The sequence below is a fragment of the Crocodylus siamensis genome, chromosome 4 (assembly GCF_052110815.1).
Source record: "Crocodylus siamensis isolate JL-2025a chromosome 4, ASM5211081v1, whole genome shotgun sequence".
In the NCBI taxonomy this organism is placed as follows: domain Eukaryota; kingdom Metazoa; phylum Chordata; order Crocodylia; family Crocodylidae; genus Crocodylus; species Crocodylus siamensis.
Genome location: NC_143398.1, coordinates 204,548,681 through 204,575,761, shown reverse-complemented (window position 1 = coordinate 204,575,761; position 27,081 = coordinate 204,548,681). Strand labels below are relative to the sequence as shown.

At 44.4% G+C, this 27,081-nt stretch overlaps 1 protein-coding gene across 3 annotated transcripts in view; it reads right to left on the bottom strand.

Annotated features, from left to right (window-relative positions):
• The window catches only part of LOC149867463 (neurabin-1-like), an 83,119-nt gene that overhangs the window by 27,265 nt on the left and 28,773 nt on the right, over positions 1 to 27,081 (bottom strand). For all 3 annotated transcript variants that reach the window (XM_090045464.1, XM_090045463.1, XM_090045465.1), the window contains exons 8-13: positions 23,932 to 23,985; positions 17,070 to 17,299; positions 16,703 to 16,799; positions 16,438 to 16,621; positions 12,432 to 12,583; positions 10,988 to 11,321 (exon numbers count right to left, since the gene is read on the bottom strand). In XM_090045464.1, the coding sequence (XP_089901590.1) occupies positions 10,988 to 11,321; positions 12,432 to 12,583; positions 16,438 to 16,621; positions 16,703 to 16,799; positions 17,070 to 17,299; positions 23,932 to 23,985 (1,051 nt within the window). The remainder of the gene's footprint in view (positions 1 to 10,987; positions 11,322 to 12,431; positions 12,584 to 16,437; positions 16,622 to 16,702; positions 16,800 to 17,069; positions 17,300 to 23,931; positions 23,986 to 27,081) is intronic.

Below are 27,081 nucleotides of genomic sequence, written 5' to 3'. Positions count from 1 at the left end.
TTTAAATTGGTAAAGCCTTGGCACTAATCTATCTTTCCTGGATAGAACCTCAAGATAGTACCGCAAGCCCTTAACCTACCTTTCTCTGAACGCTTTGAATTACTGGGTCCATGTCTTTTAAACAAGTGAAATATAGTTTTTGTTAGCAACCGGGTATGCTACATGATGTCTCCAACCACTGTATTCTCCAGGAAAAAAACTACACTTTCAAGAGGCAAAATACCTTTTAGTACAGCTTCTGACCTTATTTCCAAAATGAACAATTAATTCTGTATTTCCTAATAGCATACTATTTTCATTTTCTTATACAAGTTGAATGCAAAAAACACTCTTCATATTTGTAACAGTTAATATAAATCATTACACTCTTATTTAATAACTTCCAACCAAAACATGGAAGAATTCATGTTTATGAAGACTTAAGAGGAAAACGGTGAAGCACATGCAACTTCAAGGATCCTGGTTCTGGAGAGAATCCAGTTTACAAGGATGAGGGCAACCTCTTGCCAACAAAACAGAACAAATGTGTTCTCAAAAAACACAACCCCCTCCAACCTCCAAAACAAACAAAAAGCACTGGCTTTAGTGAAAGATGTGCAATCACCACGTTCATCAGATGTTATAAATGGTATTTTTAAGCACACAAAAATGCCTTCTTCAACAGGATGCCAATCCAGTCAATAGCTCCTGAACACATTCATATGGAGCTACTTCCATTTTCTTTTATCCATCATGATGTCCTTCTTATTAATGGATAGATTGTGGTGTGAATAGAAATGTTACTTCCTGCTATTTTTTTAATTCTAGAACGCTCTCCACCAATCTGTCACTTCAAATGGAAAGAGATGTTGATACAAATGTTCCTCATAAGTGTTCAAGGTAATAAAGTTAATGACTTTTTACCAAACAAGTTCAAATTCAGTTTCAAAGACTAGGAATAGTTTCTGGCCGGCAGACAGAACCAATGCCAACCAAAGTGCTAAAGCCATGTTCATCTCAAATGCAAATTATGCTTCACCTTCTTTGAAGTGCTGAAATTGCCAAGAGAAAGTAAACTAGCAGTTCAGCATATTTTCATTCCTTGAAAATGCATTACTGAGTGCCCTTGCATTTGAATACCATTTCCCTCTGTTGCAAAACTGCCTGCCTCTTTTAGATCTTACTTATAGATTACTTCAAAAGTAACTTGGAAAACATTACTGACAAGGTCTGCCAGCTTATTGCTTACTTTTCCCCAGGGAATTAATATATTATTTTCCACCTTTGCTTGAAGGCCTTCTTTGAGCAACACACAATTTATCTATTTTTTCATGTTACATACTTCCATATTCATTTAGCCTATCCCTTTAATAGTTTTTGATTAATGACTTAGTTTCCTTTATAACTTTTGCTAAAGCACTTGATCAAAGGGTCTTTGAATGTCCAATGATTATATCAACAAGTTCCATTTAGCTGTATTCCTGTTGACTCACTCCTTAAAAACTGATTGTTTACATTTTGTTGCAAAAGACTTGTATTCTCTTCAAGAATTTTTTTTAAAGAAACAACTTCCAAGACAAAAGCAGTAAGACCATTTTAAAAAATGAGTAGATTGATACAAGATGTATGGACAGGATGAGAGGAAGCAGAAAGGATGGCTTCTGTGCTATTTAATATAGTGGGTAGACATTAAAATCATTAGAATATAAGAATGCAACACTAAAACACTGTTTAGCATCATTTTACCTATTGAGAATGAATTTTTAGCACTAGTATTCTATTATCTTTGATATACTATATTAACCCATTCTATGACTATCAGTTTTATGACTAACACTTGCAATATTTTGTTAGCTACTAAGGGAAGTTTTCATGCACTGCGGACACACCTGGTTATAGTAGTTGTACTCAAAAGAAAACAAAATTGCATGCACATTATGCCAGTGGCATAACTGGAGTAGGGTAACTGGGGCAGCCACCCCAGGTGTTGATTTGGGGGCACAGGAGGCAGAAAAAAACAGCAACCAGAAGCTGCCTTGCACGTAGCAACTTCCCAGGGAACCTGGCTGTGTTATGCCTCTGCATTATGTACATACAGTACGACAGTTCTTATACAAGGAAGGGCATAGAGAATTTCAGATATAGCACTCAGAGATGTATGGAACCAGGAAATTACAAAAGAGCTCCCATTGCTGAGGGTATAAGAATGACCGTCTAAGATGGGCAAGAAAGACTGCAGCCATAATCTTACTAACACAGTATGGTGGCTGGTTAAGTAACTAAATATTTTGTGTAAGGTAAATAACCTAGTTCCTTTTTCAAATACTCCCCAAGGAAAAGCCACAAACCTCTCTTGAATTATGATTAAAGGAGAAAAGTCTGATTATAATCCTTTCAGTTTTAGCTGCCTTAGTATCCCAAATGTTTACTAATATTCAGATTATATACCAGAATGTTTACTAATATTCAGATTATTCTGAAAAACGTCAAATCATTACAGAAGTTTTCCCAGAATTATCTGACATTAGCTAAGTGCATAGGTCTTTAGCCATGACCAGGGATCTGGGTTTTCCATTTCCAGTGGAAAAACATGGATTTTAAAGGAGAAAAATGCAGGAAATCTCCGGTTTCTCCTTGCAGGCTGGCAGAATTTCTGTCTGCAAGGTGCTGTGGGGAGTGGGAGGAGAGCAAATCAGAGGCAGGGGGCATCATGGGCTTGTGTGCATGCATGTGGCATACGTGCAGGCAGCTGGCAATACAGCCAGGCAGTGCGGGGGAGAGTAGCTCCTGCAGCTTCCTTAGGAAAGTCTATGTGGGGGAATGGGGCATAGGTGACCCATGGGGGGGGGGAGGGGGGAGAGGCATAGTCAACACATGATGGGGCACAACTTGTGACTTGCGCAGAGACTGAGGTGGTGACAGCAGCAGCTCACACCGAGCCCGCAGAGTGAGGGAGAGTGGGGCAGGGTTGGTGGTTGGCAGCTGCAGGGACTGCACAGTCAGGGCAGTGCAGTGCCAAGGGCTGGAGCAGGTGGGAACGTGTGGCTGCAGGGCCCAGCCAGGGAGTGGGGTGGAGCTATGGGCAGCTTGCTTCGGAGGGGAAAGGGAAGGCAGTGGGGAGGCAGGAACAGCAGCTCCCTGCTGATGCACACACTCGTGGAGAGGGATCAAGTCCATAGGCAACACATTGGGGGTAGAGGAGCACATTCCCCCCCCAGATTTCTGCATCTACAGCAGAACACAGGGCTGCAGCCTGACCATATTGGCACCAGGCAGGAGCCATCTCAGGGGCCCAGTGGGTGGGACTTGGTGCAGGAGGGTGGACAAGCTCAGTGCTGCTGCCATTGAGAGTGCCATGCTGACATGGTCACCAAGGTGAAGTGCTGCCATGGCAGTGAGGAGTCATGCCCCTTCACTGTGGCAGCATCTTACCTTGGTAGCCATAGAAGCACAGTACTTCTGGTGGCAGCAGCACTGAGCCTCCCTGCCCCGCTGTGCCCTTCTGCACCAGGTGCTGCCCACTGGGCTAGAGGTGGATCCTTCTTGGTGCCGGTTCAGCCAGGCTACAGGCCTGTGCCTTGCTGTGGGCATAGAAATCTGTGGAGGCACATGCCCCACCCCCCGTATGCTCCCCCAACGCTGCCTATGGCATCACCTATGTCCACACCCCCTGCCCCTGACATTGGGGGCCTGGGAGTGGGAGGCAGCAAGTCGGCAGCAAGGGCCACTGGCAGGAACAAGGGGCTCCAGGCTGAGTGAGGAGCATCAGTGGGGTTGGGAGGGATGCGGGGCAGTGGGCTGGAAGGAGGGAAGGCCAAGAGTATGGGTAGGGGCATGGCACTGGCATATCAGGGCTGTTCAGAGCCACAAAGCAGTGAGGGGGACAGCCACAGCTGGACCTGCGTACTGGGGAGTGAAGGGGGCATGAGGAGCTCTGATTTTCCAAGATAAGAAAATCAAAATCAAACACAAACAGTATCTGTATTTTGAATTTATTTTATTATTATGTTTAAGGTACTGGTAGGCTGCCAAAATGCTTTAACTGTAAAATATATCAATAAGACATTGTGTTCAACTGATACTCTCTATATAGTGGCGTTTTATTTTAATTGTGGAAAAAACATGGATTTTGGGGGTTTTAATCAGAGAATTTTGTTTGTTTTTTTTAAACAGAAAGCCAGGATCCCTGATCATGATCTAAGGAAATGATGACCTAAGTTTACATCTTCAGGCAATAGATCTATGAAAGGTAAGTATGTTGTAAACCTGTTAGCGCATTACTTACAAGTTAGCTCTTTTGCACTCCCAGACAAATGTTTTAACTGATTTATAAATTAAATGTAGGCTATTCTTTAGGCTCCTTGGAATTACAGATTTTAATCTTGGCAAAGATGACTTGGATCTTTTTCCTTTGGTATCAGATGCACTAAACTGTAGTGTTTACTGTAGAATAAACTTTCAGCTAAGATCTTAAAAATGTGAGGTTCTGTCTGCTTTCCCTGGCCATAAAATAAGTTTGATACTTACTCTGAGAGTATAAAGATTTTTGTTTTATTCATTTTCCCCTTCCTACTTTTAACTGGTATTCAGCATAATTAGGGTTGGCAGAGGTTTATTTTTATTATTTTATAATTTTGATGGCTAAAATTGATGGGGGGTTTTAAGCATTTAGGTTTTTTTTATCAATTTAAATTTTCAGGATTGTGAGAAATAAAGGGTATGGGGCATGAACAAGTGTGCATGTTCACACACACACGTACAAACACACCTGCTTCCTCCTCCAGCCCAGCACACATCAAGCACGGGGGAAGGTGTCGTGCTGCCAGGCTGTCAGCCCCGACCTCTCGGCCCCAATATACAGTGCCGCTGAACTCAGTGCCCTCTTTGCTTTGTTCCGTGGCAGTCACTACCCGCCCAGCTCTCCCCCTGCCACCCCGGCAAGGAAACCTCTGGCTGCTGCATCTGTTCCCCTACAGCCAGCAGCTTGCTCTTCCCACCAGCTTCCACCCAAGTTTGCAAGGGAAGGCCCAGATGGCTAGCACCCTACAGGCACCAAGCTGAGAAGACGGGGTTGGGGACAGACACACACGCCCAGCCCACTGCCTGCCCTTCAGCTGCTGCTCAGCAAGACACTGTGACCTGGACGCTGGACATTGTGGCAGCAGTCTTTTCTTACAATGTATACATTTTGATTATTATCACTGGAAATGTTTTTTGTCAGTCTCTTAGCAAAAGTTGAAATCACCGTTTATTGATGTTTACCAGTAAAAATCAAATCCTGCCAAACCTAATTATAATGTCTGTCAGCTGTCTGACTGCAGCTGTCAGCTGTCTGACTGCAGCTGTCTTGCCTAGAATAGGATCTGAAATGGTTCTGTGGCACTGTATGAACACAGTTTGTGAAGTGCTTTTGGATCTTACAGGATGAAAGGGATAAATCTACTGAAGAAGTCCTTTAGCTAACCTACTGGGTTATTTTAAGAAATAAGAAGTGGTGATAAACTTGAGGTAATTCAATATTTGTCTACACACCTGATAATATTTCAGCAGGGTGTGGGAGAGATATATGGTCTAAGTATTCTGAGCATAGGATTTGATGCCAGAATCTCTTGATTAATGCTTTGGCCTTGGCAAGTCAATTCTCTGCCTCCATTTCTGTTCTGAGAAAGAGATATGTCAACCTATTAGGGTGTTGAGAGGGGTCTATACAACACTTTTTCTGTATTTCACTGCATTAACATAATCCTTATTTTCTACGTTAGACATAAAGGCCAGGGAGAAACATTACACGTAAACCAGTTTAAGTGATCAGAAACTGGTTCAAGATAAACCTGGCTGAATTTAGTATCAAACTTAACTGATTTGGCTCAAACCAGTTCATGCATTGTCTGTATCAGAACCTTTGCCAGTGTTAAGTTAAATCAGAAACCTCACAGCATCCTGGCATGCTCTCTGGTTGGGAGGGTCTCTCTGCTCCAGCCCAGCAAGGTTGGCCCTGCCTCTGCTCTGCAATGCAAACAGGGACCAGCAGGGGCAGAGGTCTGGCCAGGGAGAGGTTTAATTCTCCCCTCCCTGTGCCACCGGCAGGGACCTGAGCCAGGTCTGACCTGCACTCCCCCCTCGCTGCTGCATTAGGGGGGCACCATGGCCCCTGAGGCAGATGGTGGGTAGGGAGAAGAGTTAGTTTCCCCTTCTACCCCACTGGCAGCCAGGGGCAGTCCCTGCCTGGAAAAGGCCCCAGAATGGAACCCCTCCGCTGGAGGCCAGGAGGAATAAGCCACTTCCTTGCCCCCCTTAGGGGACCCTACCTGGCCATGCCCCCTCCCCACCGCTATCAGGGTGGGAGGGGCAAAACCCTTCCTGGGGGCAGACAGCCCCTGTCACACTGAGTGGGGAGAGCAAGCCCCTTCCCGGCAAGGGGCTGTGCATGACGGGCTCCAAGGCTGCACATGGCAGCACCAGGGTCTGGGGCCAGAGCCCTGCAAGCCCCTGCAACACTTCTGCACTCCACAGCTGCTCTGCTGGCCCCACAGTGCAGTCCCACTGGGAAGTCTGTGACGGGCTCCTGCCCATGTGGGTCACTTGCACTGCTCACCAGCTCCAGATGGCAGCCGGGGTGGGGCCGGTCCCCGCTACTCATTCAGTGCTCAGGGCTTATTCAGTGAGGGGGCTTATTTAGCCCACATTATTCCCCCCGAGCTTCAGCTGCGGCCCAGCCAGGCAGACCCTGCAGCCAGTCCCTAAGTCCCTTCCTGCTGGGAGGGGCTTACCTTGCAAGCCCAGAGGGGCTCCTAGCGCAGCCAGGTCTGCCCAGCAGGTCTGTCCACCTGCTTCTGCTCTGTGCTCAAAGACAGTGGCTGAATAAACGCCCCCTGCTGGCAGGGAGCTCAAGGCAAGAGTGGCTGGGCTGGGCAGACCCAGCTGTGATGCTGGCAGCCAGGAGGGGGCTGTGCTTCAAGCACAGAGAGGCCACTCGCACTGCAGGGAGGGGCTTATGTCCAGTGCTGGCATCTTACACCGCAGCCTGGGTCTCCCCGCTGCCCAGCCACTGCTGTGCTCAGAGGCAGTTCCCTGCCTGCAAGATGGGGGCTTATTCAGCCACTGGCTCTGAGCACAGAGCAGCAGTGGCTGGGCCGGGCAGGCCCTGGCTGGGCAGACCATGCTGCAGTGCGAGTGGCCCCTCTGTGCTTGGAGCAAGTCCCCTCCTGGGCAGGAAGGGGCTTATTCAGCCGCTGGCTGCCGGCATCACAGCCAGGTCTGTCCCAGCCCAGCTTGGTCCACAGCTGAAGTGGGGGGGGTCAAGGGAATATACCAGCTGGGAGCCCCGGGGCTGCAAGGTAAGCTCCTCCAGGACTGCAAGTGACTGAATAGGCCCCCTCAATGGCTTGCCCTGAGCACTGAATGACCTGCGGGGAGCTGGCCCCACCCATGCCTGGCAGTCTGGAGCGGCAAGAGGTGAATGCCCAACGGGCAGGAGCCCATCATGGCTTCCTCGTGCGGGACTGCGCAAAGTGGGACTGGCAGAGCAGCTGTGGCAGTGCTGCGAGGGCTTGCAGAGCTCTGGACCGCTCCAGACTCCAGGCGCTGCTGCACATAGTCCTGAGCCTGCAGCGCAACCCCTTGCCAGGAAGGGGGTTGCTCACTCTCCCACTCAGTGTGGCAGGGGCTGCTGTCCCCCAGTAAAGGCTCTTCCCCTCCTGCTGCAGCAGCAGTGGGGAGGGGACATGGCCAGGCAGGGCCCCTGGTGGTGGTGGGCAGGGACGGGGTTATTTCTCCTGCCTTCGGTGGAGCGAAACAACCCGGTGACCTATTCTGCACAGGGAGTCACCCAGCTGCCAGTGGGGTAGAGGGTGAAACTGAACTCTGCTCCCTGCACCCATCTGCCTCCGGGGACATGGTGCCCCCCTACTGCAGCAGTGAGGGGGAGAGCATGGGCAGACCCAGCTCGAGTCCCTGCTGGTGGCACAGGGAGGGGGAATTAAACCTCTCTCTGGCCAGTTTAACCTGGGTTGGCCACACCCCCCAGCATAGCTTCCCTGCAGCCAAGGGCTGGCTCTAGTGCTCTCTGGTTCTTGGCCTGAGCAACTGCAGGCATGTGCAGAGAGCATGTCTGTCTTGTTATGAACTGGTTCAGCCTAGGCAGGTTAGACTAACATGCAAAGGTTGAATCAGTTCAGGTGCCAGCTTTTTGAATGTCTGTCCCTACCCAAAATATGACATGGTAAAGTAGCAAGATATATAGATTCTACATACATGTACACACATTGCAATATCTTATAAAGAAGACATGGAAAATTCTACTTACCCATCAATCCAATTTATGAAGTCTCTCTTGGCAAGTAAGCAGGAGCTTAGACTAAGAGGCAACATTTGGGGGTCTGAGACCTTCATTCTCTAAATTTATGATAGACCTATGCTTGACATATTGCATTTCCCTTTATGCCACCTCTCAATGTGGTTTTTTTAAACCCATGACACTTTCCTTAATGCAGTTCCCTTCTAATCCTATAGTTTCCCCCTTGCTGTCAGCAGCTGAATTCAAGGGAAAATTAATGACTTATGGTGCAAACAAGCACTGAAGTATATGGTGCAAACTCTACCAGTTTTGTTCTTCCAGCAGAAAAACCTACTGGGCCAGCACTGTTCAAGCATTACAGGGGCTGGGAGGCTGCTTCACAGTCTGCGCTGCTGATACCACACAGCTACATAGGCCCTGTGCATGCATCTCAATTTTTGCAGGCTCTCATCTGCTGGAGACAGCTGACAACAGCTGAGGGCACAGGTCAGAGCTGACTGAATGGTTGCCTAAGTGGACTGCTGCCCTTGCCTACAGCACCCCTTCCTTTCTTCCCAAGTGTCAGGCTTTGAGACTGCAGTATATATCTGCTGTCTTTTCGAGCCTGTCAATTTCCCCTCCATCAGCCTGCACTGGAACCCTACCCCTCTGGCACCAGCCTACAGACTCAGATTCAGAGCAGGTTGGAGGAGTCTGGTTGGGGTTTGGTGCTAGCAGATGGGGTGCTGGGTGGTTAAGGTTGGGCTCCTCTGAGTCTAGGTACAGAAATAGGGGGAGGGAAGGGAGAGAAGGGGGTCTAGGCATTTCAGATCCTCCATAATTGGACCTAGATCTATCACACCTTGCCCCCTCCCAGAAGCAAACTGTGTAAACCTGGCACCCACTGTACCCTCTAGATCCACTCCCCCAAGACCTGAATTAGTATTCCAAGTATGATCTGCATCCATGGTCGGGGGGGAGAGGGGGGGCAGAGGGGTTGCAGGAACAGCGGAGGCAGGAATGGGCCAGCCTGGGTCCACAGAGGAAGTGGATCCGCACAGTCTGACGTATGTGGACAGGTGTTGGGTTTTCCCAACCCCAAAGCTGTCAAGGAGAAAGGTTTGCTGTGGGCCAGGCTGCAGCAGCAGAGGTGCAAGCCAAGTCACAGATGGTTTCTTTGGGGGAGAGTAAAGCAATGCATTCTGGGATGCTGGAGAACAGAGTGACAGCTTTGATCAGAAGGGTAAGTGTACAAGCATTCATTTCTCCAGTAGAACTTCTATCCCCTTAAAGGTTTTTCTACTGGACATGCCATTTTTGGTCTAGTAGAAACCATGCAAATGCTTGTACACCTGAGGTTTCTACCAGTGGCACTGTGATTCCACCACTAGAAACGTAATGTTTGTATGCACCTTTATTATGAAGCTGCTATAATAGCTAAGCAAATGGTATATTGATCAGTACCCTAGGTTTTTTACATGGAGATATTTTTAACTATCTTCAGGCTGATGCTCTAAACCCAAAGCCTGAAATGAAGTAAAGCATGAGAAAAGGTTTCACATACTGGTATTCCAGAAATTTTCAGCGGCTCACACATGACAGTTAGTGAGCATCTAGGTTTTGTCTTTTATACTAAGCATCTGGTTCTCAACACTACAGCTGCAGTCTTCTTGTGTAATTACTGTTATCAGCATTTTCTTTCTGCACTATTTTAAGGCACTTTATTCTTTCATATTAAATTTAACTGAAGCTTTCCTTTACACCAAGGATTGTATTCATTACAACATACTGTTAGCTATTTGTTCTGCAAGCACAAGGAAAAAGTAATAAAAATGTGTTTAAATATTTAACCCCTTAAAGCTAGGATGATTGCTATGTTTCATTAAGTTATTCACATGTGTTCACAGCAGCTGTAAACTTGTTTCCATGCAAAAGAACCAAAAAAGATGTCCTGTAAATATTTTATTTCAAAGAATCACTAAACACAGCCTATTTACCTATCTGGCTGCTGCTGTATTTTAACAGGGTACAGAAACTCACCTTTAATGCCAATCCATCAAATGCCACTGAAGTGCTGGCATTCCAGTGAAATAATTGACTTGTAACAAGGATCATTCCTTTGCAGAGACGCTTGCACTATCCAGTCACGTATATCTAAATACTGTTCTAAGACAATATAAACTTTAACAATCTCTATTTTGTAAAACTTTCCTAGTCTTCACATAGCAGGACCCAAGTACCATGTGTATCCCATTAGAAAGACAGAATTCTATGTTCTGAGATATTTCAACAACTAATCTTGTAGCAAACAATTAATTTTTACAGTAAGTACTGGGGTGACCAAGACACAGCCTGTAGGCTGGAACCAGGTCCAGAAATTTGGTAGCGTAGATATGGCTCCTGGCCTCCTACTCATCCAGCTGCCAAATTTCTAGACATGTGGGGAGCCCCATAGCTGAAGCCAGAGGGTGGAAGTACATTATCTGGAAATCTGGCAATAGGAAAAGTGGTGGCTGCCACAGGTCTGGGAGCTATAGTAATTAGAACATCGCCTCTTGCTCTGAATCTGGTTTGCAGATTGGCTTGGTGTTCCAGATCTGGCCTACAGGGCTTTATACTAACGAGTGATTTTCCCACATCTTAAGCAAGAGTGGAATACTACTGTTCAACAGTCATTTCAAGCTAGCATAAAGCATTTCAATCCAAGGGCTTTTAAAAAAATCTAAAAATTACCTTTGGGCTCTCTTCCTTTCCCTTTTAATTCTCTGTGTTTAACATTCTTTGAATATCCTTGAGGAGAACTTGAAGCTGCATCATCTGCAGGAGGAGAGTGAGCACTGCACATGATGCTCTCACTGTTTGGTTTGTGTACTGGAGAAGAGTGAGTGGATGCAGAAGGGCTCGACTCTAACAGACTCTCTGAGCTTTCCATTTGTTCTGGCTTTTCAGTAGTTTGATCTATATCATTCAGCAGAGATGGGGATGGCTTTTCTGTTATTTCTAAAATCTTGGTTTGGTATGATGTAGAAAAATCCCTGTTATGGAATGTATCCTCTGTATCTTCATCCTATAAATAAAAATATTATATAAAATGTAGCACGCAATCATGCAGCCATGACACCTGTTATGAAAATCTTTATTGCTTGCTTTTTAATAAAATTAAACTTAAAACTATACAGAAAAAAATTATGTCTACTATTTTCTACACAAGACTCTGGAGTTAATTTTTTTTCTCTTTGATCAAAATAGAAATTGACCTTATACTGCACGGATGAAGATTTTTTTGGCCGATTATTAATGAGCCATATTGTCCAATTATTAATGAGCCATATGATTGCCGACATGCAGCCCAGCAACTTGAAGAGCAGTGTTTGGCTGGTAAGGCTGTTGGGTGGGGGGAGGGAAGTAGCATGGCGGGGTGCAGACTGGGGCCACTGCAGTGAGGCAAGGAGTGGGGCTGGGGCTATCCCAGCTGGGGAGGGGCATGGGATGGAGCTGTGAGCGGCTCGTCCAGGGAGTGCAGGAGGGGGGGCATGCCACTGCATGCACCCCTGGGGGAGCCATGGCGAGTGTGTACCTCCCGGATCTGCGCATAAGGCAAGGGCAGGCTGTAGCTGCGGGTAGTGCCGGGCTCTTCCCAGGAAGGGGCATGGGCGCTGCAGGTCAGGGTTGTGGTGGACTGCAGTGGGGCTGGGATGGGGGAGTTACGGGGAAGGCTACATCTACCCCAGAATTCACCATAGTTCCCCTGGTTCCCAGCACCATCACCACCCTGCCCAAGCACAGCCCTGGCCCAACCCCGCCACAAAAAGAGCCCAGCACTGCCCCTGACCCCCAAACCACAGTGGCAATTAACCCTTGCCCTGTGCACAGATCCAGGGGGCACACGGCTCCTCCAAAGGTGCACACAGTGGCAGGATCCACCTCCTCTGCCTCCTACTCCCTTCCCCGCCATGCCTCCATCTCACAACCTGCCCGGGCAGCACCTGCCCCTGCCCCAGCCCACTCCCTCCCCTACCGCTGATTGGAGGGGAGAGGGAGATGGGAATGACCCTGTCCTATATTCTAGTAAATATAAGAGTTCCTATTACAAAAAAAGAGCTTAGTTTTGGGCAACATTAAAATGGTGAAATGAGAAAAACATACAATGATATGTACTGTATCTAGATACAAGTACCTGTAGATTTACATTCTGTGGTCCAGCTCCAAGAGATTCTTTCAGCTTTGATCGCGAAGGTGGCTGACGTTTTACCTTCAAAGCAAGCTGAGCTTTTGCCTTGTGAGCACTGGTATCTAACCTTGGAGTATCTCCCACAAAAGCATCAAAATCTAAGATAAACACAAAATACTTTTTAAAGATTGAGCACCAAGCAAGCTTTCTAACTTATTAATACTGTCAGAAGACATTGCCTGCCACATGTCTGAACAACAAATCAAGATATCAAACATTAATACCGTAGACAACCAATCCGGAAACAGGCTTTTTCGGCCCTGTTCCTTTCCTACAGACAAGGAATGAACTTGTCAGCTTTCTCCAAGTTTCATAGAAAGTCATCATTACTAAGCCTGACATCTTAAAGTGGGCCAGTAAGAGAACACATACACCTGAATATAATTAGCAGACTTTTCAAAAGGTTTTTGGGAAGGTATGGTGGGACATCTAGATAGTTCTCTACAGCTTTGAGAATGGATTGACACACTGGCAGAAACTGATTTCTTGTTTATTCTCTTCCAACTGTATATTTTTCTTCACTAAACACTAGCATGAGCTTTCCAATGCACCAAGACATTAAGTAGCCTATTCCTTTGGAGCAAACATATTTGAACTTTCCAGAGAGTGAAAGACAGGGCAATAGAACAAAGAGGGAAAGTCATGGTTATGAAGTGTCAGGTGGAAGGCTTTTTCTGCTCAGAACAACATACTGGTGCTCTGAAACATGATGAAGGAGGCTAAGTGCTCTATTTTAGAGGTTTCTTTGAAGTAAAGAAGCCCCCAAAAAGGAAGAAATAAGGTTAATTCAAATAATGCTCCTATGTGACAATTTCATCAACTCATATTGAAAAGCAGAGGAGTATAGAAAAAACTAGCTGCATCAGCCTTGAAGGTGATACTTGTCCTGGGCTGTTTCTGTGCTGGGGTGCTTCTCCAGAATGCCTGACCTTCTACTCTAAACCCTAAAATCTGAAGGTACCTGCAGCAGAAGCATCCAATTCAGAGTAATTTCCCCACTCTTCCTTGTGCTCATCTACTACAGTGGGAATTATGTCAAGCTGACGTGGAGATCTAGGGTTGGCAGAAGAAATTCTGAGCAGTAAGGACACATTACAAGAGGAATATAAGAACTATATCCCATTTCTTAAGAGTTACAAAACTTCCTCTGCTTTTTAGGCGTTTTAAGAATTTTAGGAGCATAAAACCTCAATTTAAAAAATCAAAATTAAAACTGTGATTGCGCTAGCTGCTTCAGAAAGAGACAACTAACTATTCAGTTACCAAAGATGACGGATGTGCACAAAAATTCCTTGGTCTAGACTGGCTGCTACTTGCTTGATAGATGAAAGGACACATACATCTATTAGACAGACTTACGACAGAGACAGTAACAACTGGTGTAAATACCATACATTCTGATATTCAGGAGACATTTCCTTTGCATAGTCATTTTGATATACCATTATGCTGAAAGCTGACTATTTTACCTACTTATTCTAGCACTTCTGACTATTATAAAGACTTGTTTCCCTTCTCATAAGAGGATATCTAGGCAGTTTTAAGGTTGAGAGCAAAGAGCAGCACTCTCACCAATTGTCAAAAATAATTTTAGTGTTTATGCAGCATATTCCACTGATAGGCATACCAGGTAAGTGGATATTTGCTTAACTGGAAATGTAAACTTCATTGCTAAATAGGAAATAAGCAAAATTCAACTCCCTGCCTGACATCCAACACCTTCAGGGAAGAAACCTGCTGGAGCCTGTTTCATCTGCATATTCACAAAGCAACCTTTTCACAAATGAACTCTGAAACACAGGGGAACCACAACATCTTTCACCTCCCCTGTACAAGTTGAAGTTTCTTTTCTACCCGAGAGAACTTTTACAACCTTTGAACTCTCCTGTGCCTGAAGAAAGGTGTTTGGACCCGAAAGCTTACAAAGAAAGAAATTTTTTTGCTACTACTTAGGTGGTCTAATAAAAGATATCATCTCTAACACAAGAGTTTTGTCTGTTTCTAATTTGCTTAATTGCATGGCCAGTCCCTGTTTTCTGCCTATTCCTTACGTTATAACAAATGCTTGTTATTTGTCATAATGATTGAGTGCATAAATCATAAGCGCACAGCATCTTTCAGCCCCACCATCTACTTGATAATGTAAACAGAACTTAGTTAACAGCATTAAAATGATGACGAGGAAAGCAGCAGTCCCAAGGGCTGCTATTAGAAACTTTGAGTGCAACTGCTAGGAGCTAGCAGCTCTGAAACTCTCTCACTTCCAAGGTTTCTAATAGCAATCATGAAAGTCTTACCAGGTTATACCCTCATAATTCACTAGGACACAGGTCATTAACTCAGATCAACAGTTGTCCAGTTTTATGTGATCCTTTCCTCCTAGTCATGATCAACTCATTCTAGTTAGCAGAATGAGAAAGACAGGATAGTTGTGACCATTTGACACCTGTTGGCAACCACCTACGTCAGAAGTTCATAATTTTGGGCATTAAAACCCATCTGTAACTATTCTACTTCCACCTTCCTCTCCAGTAGCTTGCATTTATTCAGCTCCGTGCTGTTCAGTACATAAATTGGACCATGAAATGAGGATTGAATCTTCTATGGTTTCTAACAATCTACTTGACAGTTACCAATTTTACACATGTTAAATAAAGCTGGTCAAAGTCAAAATCCACATCAATAGCATAACCAACCTGATTTACCTCAAACTGCCAACCATCAAATAATATGGGGCTAAACAAAAACAAAATAGAAACATAAAAGGGTATTGCCATTTTCTCTTCTCTTCTGCTTATTTTGTTCGTAGCTAAGAAGACACTAAACGAATAACCTGATCACATAGTGAATGATGAAAATCATAACAAAATAAGGACAAAATGGAGACTCTATTGTATCCAACTGTACCTAGACTAATGTCTAACAATATATTCTACTGAAATACACAAAGTGAGTATACTTTGAGTTAGGTCCAGGTGAGTATTTTATCTGTTACTGACAAGTCTTCATCTAGATAATTTGTTTATTCATTTCAAATCCAGCAACAATACAAAGTCTATCCATTCTTCTGTAATAAAAGAGATGCAGATTTTCTATAGTCTATGATTTGGGACTAGAACAATGGTTTCTTTGAAAAAAACTGGAAGGAAAAAAAAAGGAAAAGAAAAAAAAAAAGAGTGAGGGAGACTTCTTTTCAAGATCCTTTAGAAAACCAGGGAACTGACCATCAAAAGGAAGTTCAGAAAAAAAATGGAATAAATACAGCATTAGAAGCTGCTGTTAATTTACAGGTTTCTGGAAATCCTGTCAAAGCTCAAATTTTAACTTGGTAAAATTTTCCAATAAATATAAAAAGTTATTCTATTAAAACATAATTGCTTTATTGCCTGGAAATGAAATTCTAAAATGCATTCAAGTTACTGTCAGTAACCTGAGACACCCAGTTTTCTTGCAAATAACTACATAAAACTCTAAAAGAAAAAACTACTTTAACTTCCTAAAGTTGCAGCAAAAATGATGCCAAACATGTTTGTGTTTACACAGTGTTCTAAGATGCTAATTATAAAGATACTGATTCCCCTTTTTGTACATTAAAAATACTAACCAGCCATTTACAGTAGAAATTAAAGGACTTCTTTTTTTTTTAAAGCAGACTAAATATCTTTTTGACAGAACAGAACACTGCCAAGGTCTTCTGAGCTCAGGCCTAGTGCTCTTTCCATTAAAAAGGCTTCCTTTGCATCTCTAGTTTCCTACACCATCACCAAACTATATCAGGGCTACTAATACATTTTGTATAAAGAATTTGAGACACTTCAGTATGAGATGCAATATAAAAAAGTAACTCACAACCATTCCCATACACCTTTAAAATATTGAAGGTAACCAAAAGCCCCCCCAACAAAACCCAAAAATAGAATTTTAAGATTTTCTTAATTATTGCTTAATTTACCAGAAAATAATGTGTCTGAAGAATCTATTTTTTCCACTATTGACTCCATTTCTTTTGCAATGTCTTCTTTTACTTCAGAGTGTTCATTTAGTTGTTCTGGACTTTGAGAGCCAGCCTCCAGCAAACCTCCAAACATGTAAGGTATTCTCTCATATATTTTTAATTTGCTTTCAAGCTCTGAAATCTGTAAGTGTTAAAATGCAAAAAGTTAGATGCCACTTTTCAAGAATGTGAAAGTAGTATTCAAAATAAGATACTGCCTAACCTTTTCCTGCAACATTTTCAGCTGTTCCGAATGTTTCTGGTCTCTCTCTCCAAGCACCTTTGTGTGATCCTCTTCTTTTTTCATAAATTCTATTTCTCTGTTTGAGGAAAGAGACAGAATTGTACTGCAACACTAGAATGACTTCTGCTGATAGGGAAACACACTAAAATTGGAAACTATGAATTAAGGTAATGAGAATAAGTAAAGTTCAACCTGAACTGGAAGTTATAAAAACCTATATTCAGATACTTACAACACAAAATATTTTACAAACCTTAACTACAGCACTGACCATAATTTAAGCTATGTCAAAGCAAGAGAGAAACAAAAACTTTTTTGGGGTGAGTTTCACTTTAATAGTACTTACTTCTGCTGGTAATCTTTGAGTAATTTCTTGGCCTTATTGTATTTCTTCTCCAGGGTATCATACTGTTCCTGGGTTTCTTTAAGATGTTCATTCACTGTTTTACATAAACTTTGCGCCTCTACCCAATAGGTCTCCAACTTCTTAATTTTCTCTTTGCTCTCTTCTAAAGTTTGCTGAAGCTCAGCTTTGCTTGACTCCCATTCAACCTTTTCAGCCTCAGTAGTTTTTAACTTAAAACATTAAGAACAAGATATAAAAATGATTAAAAGTTAACATTTGCGCAGTGATAAAATACTTAAGCACAGAATAACTACTGACACTTATTAGTAAGTTTAAATGCTAAGCAATGAATTTGTACAGCGCCTTTTGTTATCAAATGGTTCAGGGGCATTGGTTGTAGCCGTGTTGGTCTAAGCCTTCTAAGGACATAGGCAGACACAGTTCTTTGGGTAAAGGTGATATCTTTTATTAGATCAACTAAATAGTTGCAAAAATTGTTCTTTGCAAGCTTTCTTACAGGCAGAGAGAGAGTCAACTATCTAGGGGTCAAAACACCCTACACAACCTCCCCCCCACAAACACTGGCAAGGTGCATGCAGGGGGCAGTGTGCACTGCTCAAAACCAGTGCCTAGCTGGCTGGAGGTACATTGTGGCTATCAATCAGGCTCCACGCACCAGGAGGACCCCAGAACCCCAGGTAAGGCTGCTGGGGCCAGCCCAGTGCTGGCCACAGCCTCCCCTACCCCACCTGGCATAACCTGTTGCATGCCAGAGGGCACATGGCACAGGAATTCCCCTGAGACAACTAATGGCAGCACAAGATGTACAAGATGCTGGCTGTCCCCGGGGAACCAAATGTCCACATTTGTTTGGCCACAGCCATCAGGGGCAAAAAGTCTAGTATCTTTCAGTATGGAGTTTGTTACATTTATAAAAGGGAATATAAAAGATGGAGTCTGCAACATAAGTAGGACATCTCTTCTAGTCCTATGTTCCTGAGAAATCTACCCTTTTCCTGCCCTAATATCTTCCTAGCTGATTTGCTCGCAAGTCACTAAAGCTTGCTATTGAAAATGGATCAGCATATGAAGACCATTTTACTTTCTTGAAGTTTGAAAACATAGAATCAACTGCAGGGCTGGATCCTAAACTCCTGTTTCTGTTTAAAAAAATGAACTGTCAATTTTAGCAATAGAAAGAGTTCAGCATTTTGCATCTAGGTGAGAACTGTTGTCTCTATTATTTTAAAACAAACAAAGAAACAAAATTTCATGATTCCCCTTCTGTCACGCTGGAACATGAACTTGGTAATGTTTTCCCCAAGTCTAAATATCTGCTTTTTGCACACTCAGATATAGCTCGGTTGTCTGGTTTTTAGAAATGGAGCAGAAGGATGCATGCTGTATAGCAATATTACATTACAACTAACTGGCTGTTACAGAGACAAATAAATGGCCAAAATTCACCACAAATTATTTAGAACTTTGTAGTTCTCCAAAATACCTTGTACAGATACACTTCATTCATTTCCAGTGCACATGGAGCTCATGGGCACGACAAAAAGAACCTGAAAAATGTGTTGGGGTTCTCCCTGCATCATGTTACCTCCAGTTACCAACAAGAAAAGGCATAAAGGGCAGAGTGAGCCTTCCATTTCCTGTCCCAAAACATAATCCAGTAAAACAGTCCTTAAGGAGGTTGAAATTTATCAGAAACGGGGTAGAGGGTTGTACTGGACTCAGTCATTCTGCATTACGGGGATAACACAATTATGACATGGTTACATTAGGTCTTCCAGTACCAAAAGATCTCACTAGTGCGAAGAAGCTTCTGCTTTTAATTCCAGAAGTCAGATCAGTACCATAGCGTGCAATACCAGGCACTCCACTCTCAGTAACCAAGGGTTTCAGCACCACATGTGAGTCTGGCTTTGTACAAGTTCCTCAGTACTGAAGGCTACAACATTAGTGCAGGAGGACTTGATGCATGCCCTTGTGTTGGGATCTTCAGTGACAACATGAGTTGATCACAACTCTAAATTTCTGGTTCATAGGAGAATGCTGACATTGTTAAGATTTGGAATTATTCTTGATTTTTCCACACAATGGAGGATCCATAACATTTGTGGTCTGAAAACACAAGAGAGTGCTTCTGAAGCAAAATATGCTCCCCAGTACTCACTGGCTCCTAACTGAAATTCATTATTCTTGCAAATTCCACACCTGCCCAACATTGAACAACAGCAAAGAAAGTGACCCAGGTGTTCTGCCTCCTGTTATTCAACAGAGAGGAGAGGGGGCAGCAGGGAAGTAAGCAAGTATATCATTTTTGTCTGCAGCTGTCAAGTCATGTGGATCACCCAACAAAGCCTGGAGGACTTTAAGACAGTGGTTTTCAAAATAAGATTCCTGTGGTTCGCAGACAATGTCGAACGGGTCTACAAAAGATTAATATAATCTATCAAAAATATGTGAATACACACACTTACAATTCAAAGGAGTCCACAACTCCATTCAACTTTTCCAAAGGAGCCTGCACCTTCATCAATTTTTTAGGGGTCCGCAAATGAAAAGAGGCTGAAAACTACTGCTGCAAGACTCCCAGTCTCCCAGGCTGTCTAGCTCCTTTGGGAACCCAACTCTCAAGTAATCTAATTCATCATGCTGCAGTAGTCAGGAAGCGTGGCCTGAGGACAGTAGTTATAACTACTGTCTGGACCCCAGGACTGCCAAATGGACCTTGAAAGCTTGTTTTAGATCCAACTGAGTGGAAGCTTGCTCTAGGATCAAAGCTGTCAGTGGAACCCAAATCTGGGCCTCAAGCAACTGTTTTCCTAACTGGATCCACTAAATTTGAGAGAGAGACCTTAGGATTGAAGGTACTTGCACTCTCTGTTTTTAGAGGATTGAGTGAGTATAGGGTAGCTCCTGTCACATGCGGCAGCAGGAGCCTAGGCTTGTGAGCTCATTGTACACTTCTGGCTTACTGGAGAACCTAAAGAAACAGGCTGGACCAGTCGAATGGCATTCTCCTTTTCAGGAATCAAACAAACCCTAGAGAACACTATAAGCAGAAAAGCCTTCAGCAGGACTGCCTGGAATTTTGAGCTGTTTTGGAAAGAACAGCACATGGGGCACTTGTGTGGTATCTGTGCTGCCTCAGGGCAAGAGGTACTTGGTGTCTATTACTAGCAGTGATTACAGCCTTGCTGGGGGAGAACAGACTTTGAATTTGGAGAATTTAAGTTCACTGTGCTGAGAAGGTCCAGTGATGGAGTACTTTCTAGACTGAAGATGTCTTCTATATTTTACATCACTTGTATTTGTTTGCCAATGGAGGTGAACATTAAACTAATTATACTTAGGAAAAATAGTCAGTCAGCAGAGAAACAAACACTTTGGGTCACAGCCATCAGTGGTAAAAGGAACTGCGGAGAGGCTGTGCCGGTTCTGCCCTAGACAGTCTGCAGAGTAAGGGAGCAGTTCCAAAGGCGGCTGCAATTCAAAAAAGATTCTTATCTCATATACACGAGGTACACACACACAACATGTAAAAAAAATGTGGGGCAAAATAATCACTAAGAACCACCTGCTGTAACCTGCCTTACTGAGCAGTCTGCCTTGCAGGAGCACACAAAAAGGGAAACGGTCGGAGGGAAGTTTCTTTACTTTCATCTAACCTACAGCTAATATTTTTCTATCCCCAAAAGAGACTCTTCACAGCTTTCCCTCTGTGGACTAAGTGGTAGAGGAGATAAACAGTTTCCCCCTCCCAGAGCAATCAGAAAGCTTAAGTACTGAGCCAATCACCAAGAGAAGCCACTTCTTACTGAAGCTGTCAAGAGGACTGGGGGCACAGAGAGGAGAAAGAATGACAGAAGTTGAAGGGAATCTTTAGCTCAAATTTCCCTTCACTATGCAGAACCCCAAAGACTCTATCCTAGATGTGATTATTTACTCAAAGTGCTAAATACATACACTACCCTAATTTCTAAAGACCATCTAATTTTTGGCACACCAGTATTAAAATGAAACAACTTCATGTCCACTGAAAAAAAGAATTTTGTTTCACCTTATAATATTCAGTTACGGGGAGTCTTCTTTACAAGTAGTATTTAAGCATTTTATACTGGTACAACAGGGGCTGGGATGGTGCAAGCACTAAAGTGCATGGTTGGTAGACCAGAAGTTGCACGTTTGAAGCCGTAGCAGAAGTGGTCATGGTGCAGCCCTGTCAGATTCCAACAAGTCTTTGAATTCTGCTAAATACCTTGTCACTAGGACATGAAAAAGGAAAGAATGGACCAGCATAACAGATCTTCAATTTGTCACAGGATTAAGGTTTAGGAGTTTATTTTTAACATTCCACACTGCACATGGACCTGTACTCTTAAAATTAACTCATCAGCAGGAAAACTGATTTAAATCAGCAGTTTTCCATTTGCCACGGAAAAACGCAGTAAAACTCAGATTTTCACATTTCAAGGAGAAAAATACAGATTTTATCCTTTAAAGGAGAAAAACATGGGAAACTGCAGGCTTCCCTTTGCAGGCTGGCAGAATTCTAGTCTGTAAGGGGCTGGGGAAAGTGGGAGCAGGGATCAGGCACGGGGCGCTACGTGGCAGCCAGACAGCTTGAGAGCAGCTCCCATTACTCCCCACAGGTAAATCAGGAGGGGGGACTGAGGCCCCCATAGGGAGGGAGGGAAGGAGGAAGTTGGGCAGGGCTGGGGCCGAGGCTCTGCTCAGCTGGGGCAGTGCGTGGGGCCTGGGTCAGGGATGTGCAGCCATAGGGCCTGGCTAAGGAGTGGAAAAGAGCCGTGGGCAGCTCATCAAGGGGATGGTGGGGAGCTGACTCCCCACCACTGTGCACACTCCCAGGTGGGCCATGGGAGGTACATACCCCCTTGAGATTTGCACGCGGAGTTAGGACAGATGTAGGTTGGTGGCTGCGGGCTTGTGGCTACCTACCCTGATGCCCTCCCCCAAGGGCTTCCATAGCCCAGATGGTGGGACACAGCACAGCAGGGCAAAGTGGGGCAGGGAGGCTTGGTGCCACTGCCGGGAGCCCCACACCACCATCGCGAGGTGCTCCCTGCCTGCTCAGAAGCAGTGGGGGGCATAACTCCACGCTGCCACCCTCACTGCTGCTGGGTGGGCAGGAGGCACCTCACCATGGTGGTGTGGGGCTCCCAGCAGCAGCACTAAGCCTCCTCCTGCCCTGATCTTCCTGCCACACCTGAACACTGGGCCATGGAGGCTCCCGATGGGAGGGCAGCAGGGCAGGGAGCCCACAGACAGCAGCCTGCACCACCTCCACCACAGGCTTCACTCCAGCCATGCCGTGCATGAAGGAGGGGGAGCTGGGTTCCACAGTCCGCTCCAGCCACAGCAGCCACTGTCTCCAATGGGTGGCAGCCAGGGCTCAGGCACTGCTAGGGAGGAGGGGGCTCCAGACCCGAGTCCCTGGCCTGATAGCCCTGGCAACTGGGTACTCCCTCCAACAGGGCTGGAGGGCAGGGGGGGCAGGGGTTGGGGACTTGGAGTGAGGAGCACCAGTAGAGCTAGGGGGCTGTGGCTTGGGAATGAAGGGCAATGGCATGGGCAGGGCACTGGCACTGGCACTGGCACATCAGAGCTTTTCAGTGGGGACAGCTGTAGCTGAGCAATCGAGGCAGGGGGAGCTCCGATTTTCCATGATAAAAACCCCAAAATCAAACGCCAAAATTTATAGGTATTTAGAATTCATTTTATTATAGTCATTGAGGCGCTGCTAGGCTTCCAAACTGCTTTAAAATTGTAAATATATCAAAAAAATGTGTTCAACCGATACATATACATACACACATGCGCACACACTGTGCCCATAATGCTTTATTTGCACTCTGATTGGCTGATGGAAACAGCCAGAGTGCTCCAAGCGTGGTGCAGCGCCGCCCTGATTCGAAAGCTGCGTCTAGGACCAGACAGATGGCCTTGGTTCCCCTACCCTGCTCCTTGCAAGAGGCAGAACAGCAGCAGCGTAGGGCATCAGGTGGCAGCACTCCATCCCAGCCCCCTCCCGCCTCCATCATTCTTGATGGGTAACTGGCTAGTACACACACAGGTTTTTTTTTTAATTGCAGAAAAATGTGGATTTGGGGGGTTTTAATCAGAGAAGTTTTAATTTTTTAACAGAGAAAACCAGGATCCCTGCCCATCAGCTTTCATTTGGACTCTAACTTGTTTTGTACTTCACTTCAGTTGGAGTGCCGTAAGCACAAAGTTTAGCACCCAGCCCCTCCCACAAGCTTAGAAAAGGCGCGAAAACAGCTTACCCTTCTGACGTCTGGGGGAGCGGGGGGAGGAGAAGGGGGAAGTCTTTAAAAGCCACGGCAAGTCCACGCCACGGCAGAAGCCATTTTGGGACCAGCAGATCAGTCCCTTCTGCCGCGGTCTGGCCAACCGCGTCAGCGCTTCTCCGCCACCCATTCTCCTGATGTACCCCTTCCCTGCGCACTGACCCGATTAGCGAACCGAACCGCGATCCATGAGAGAAAGAGAGAGTCGTTAATTTGTTCTGTAAACAAAACGTGTTTAATCAAGCTGCTGTACCTACGCCCCTTGTTCATCGGCGTGTAAGTAAACAAATAAAAGTTTCTTGTTACAATTTACAGCTCGTGCCCTGTTCTGTGATCAGGAGGCGCCGTGATCTGAGAACAGAGGAAAAAACCCCTCCCTCCCTTAAAGGCAAAACGAACCTTCTCCTCATTGTGCCTCAGGTCCCGACCCTGCAGGGCACAACATAACTTTTTCTTCTCAAAAAACATGAAATTTACTATAAAAAATGTTAATATTAGAGATTTTAAAATAATGTACTTACTTTCTCTTTCAGTTGATTAACTTCAGCTGTTGTTACGGCATGCTTTAATTGTAGCTGGAATGAAAAGTAGTTTCGTCAACAAACATTTCAAACATCTTTTTATGTATTTTAAATTTATCATGGATTGTTTAGGGTCTAATTCTCCACTCAGACTAGCCAGGTTTACATTAGTGTCCATTAATGTACATTATATTCACTTCTTAATCTAAGTTATTCATGTTTTTACCAACTTAGAGGAGAATCAGGTCTTCACATATTATGTGATATAATGTTTTTAACATACAAAGTTAAAAAAAATTATAGGTATTACAATATTCCTAACTAATTTAAAATAAAATAATGATCTTTTCTTTTTATCTGATTTATCTGAAGATAATAATAACATTGAAAACTCAGCAGTAAGTCCTTTATATTAGGGCAAATATAAAAATCAACTGAAAATTCAGTTGTCGAAGCATTTTTACTAGTAGCATTCATAAGCATTTTCATCGTGCAGTTAAGCCACATGGTTAATGTGCAAGAGATGTCAAAGGGATTATGGGAAGTAGAAAAAGGCTTCATTTAAGTCAACTAATTATTACCACACCTTGAAAAATGTGCTACTCTGCCAGTAGACTATTCACTGAAGATAACTAGGGAATTCTTAATTTTCACATTCAACGTATGATTTAGAAGAGTGTTTCTCAATGTGTTTAGCCCCAAGTCACCCCTTATGTGACCCGAGGCATGTCTGCATAACTTTTGCAAGTTGAGCAGCACCCCATTTCAAAAACTAATTTATTTATTACAGCGCTTACCTCCTTGTAGAGGGGCTGAGCAGTGGGGACAGGGTAGCAACCAGGTCAGGAGAAGCCTGAACCTCCTCTCACTTTGCAGCACCTTTCAAAAGATCTTGTGGCACCCCAGGGTGTCCCAGCACCCTGGTTGAGAGTCACTTGATTTGGAAGAAGCCAATTTCTTGTGAAGCACAGAATGCCAAAGAATTGCTGAAGTGAGTAAATTCATGAGTCAACACTTTAGATTTGTTATCAGAGTTTGGATTTTACCTAGAGTCATTTTCCAGCAACAGGCATGATATTTATGCAAGGAAATCGCATTATGATTTGTCAGACTCCCACCATACTTACTAACCTATGAAAATTGAAAATGGTCTTTAATGATTTAAAGTCTGAAATCTGAATTCCATTAATAACTTGCCTAGTACTATCAAGAGCAGTGGTGCTCAACCTACTGCTAAAGCAGTAGGATGTGTCCCCCTTCCTGCCCTTTGCCATGCTGCTGATCTATTTTGCAGCCCTACTGCTCTCTCCTCCACTACAGCAGGCCCTGTCTACCAGAGCTCTCTCCCCTCCTCCTGCCCTGGAAGGTAAGCTCTCTTACTTTGTGTCCCGTCTCCCCCCCACACACACTGATAGACACTCTTCCCCCTCCCACCTTCCCCAAGGGAGTGGTGTCTTGTGGTGTAGCCAAGTTGCAAAGACCCAACCCACCACCCTAAAACATTGAGCACCACTGATCAAGAGCAACATCATCAGCCTCTACAGATAAAATCTCATGCAAATATTCACAACAGTGCCATCTCAAGATAGCAAAGCTCTTGGGTACAGTGTATTTTTCTCAAAAAAATAAGTAATCTAAGGGGCTAGGGTCCACTAAAAACACTGAAGCAATGGACACATGTTAATTTATACTGCTGTAGCAGTGTGCATATGTGCACAGCCCCCTGGCTGGAACACTATAAAGTTGGCTCAAAGGTGAGCTCTCTACCAAAGGGGCTGCTCCCTTGTTTCCCCTGTTCTCTGGGGAGCCTGTCAGTGACCCCAATCATTGACAGCATGCTCATTTCTCTGCTGGGAAAGAGGGCAGGTTGTTAGTGATTAGATGGCAGCTGATACTGGAAGCAGGAGCTGTCAAAGACTACTCCCTTGTCCCCTTTTGCTCACTGCATGGGGAGTCAAGAAGAGCTATTCTCTTTGCCCTTGTTGACCCTGCAAGCAACAGGAGGCTGTACTTGACAGCTACTGCTGATCAGCAGCTGTCCTCTCTCCTACCACCACTGCCACCAGAATGGCTCTATGGCAGCTCACCATGGCTGGGCCCAGTGGGGATGGAAAGCAGAAGACTGTGGATTACTGTGGGGCCAAGACCCCCCTCAGTGTTAGATCTAATTGTTCACACTACAGAGGGCTAAAGAGTAGGTCCTCTGAAAACTTCCAGAACATTTCTGGGGCAGATTTGCCATTTTTGTGGTGTTACTGACGATGTAAGCGTGTGGACACTACAAACGTAACATGCAATCATCCCCTTAGAAGTGCTGTTATGAGTACCATTTTGAGATGCTTAATTTTCCCACTATATCCAACTCCTAATTCTAGCTGTTGATTTATCTACAGAAGACACAGCCTAAAAGTAAGTTGTTATGATACTCAGCACTGCAATGTCTGAGTGGGAACCATCCAAACTAGCCAACAAAAAACAACAAAGAGGGGTGCATCTTAAGCTTCTCTTGGGACCTAAGCACTTAACTGGGCTTCAGAGAGATGTCAACATCAGACTGAGATTCATAGCCCTAAATTCTCTTCTGGAGTTAGAAAGTCTTTCACTACAGAGCAGGGGTCATTTATAATACACAGCAGGAGTGACTGAAGCACTCAGCCAGGATGTAAGAGACCTTTCATGTTGTCTTTTGCCTGAAGACACTTCAGATTCAAACACTGTAGATTCAAATGCTCATCTCTTACCTACCTGGAGTGTGCCTTTATAACATGTGGGCTGTACAGGCATGGAGACACGCTCCATTTTCCTTTTGAAACTGTGCCACTGTACAGCAAAAAAAATGCAAGATTCATAGGGCCAGGAAAAAAGTGGCAGCATTGCATTGCAGCACAGTAATTAGAGAACTCAAATTGTGGTACAAGAAAAATTCAAAGGGGCTCTGTGGGTTCCACACCCTGCTATGAGGACTGTTTCTGCATTTTAAACAGTTATTGGATAATGTGACAAAATCCTTAAATTTGAAAAGAAAATTGCAAGAGACATTTCTTAGTTAGAGGAAAGAGAGTATGACAGGTAGGGATAGAAGAAAAATTAATATTAATCTTATAAGATCCAAATGCTCCTAGGTGCATCACAGATAACATGTAACAAATT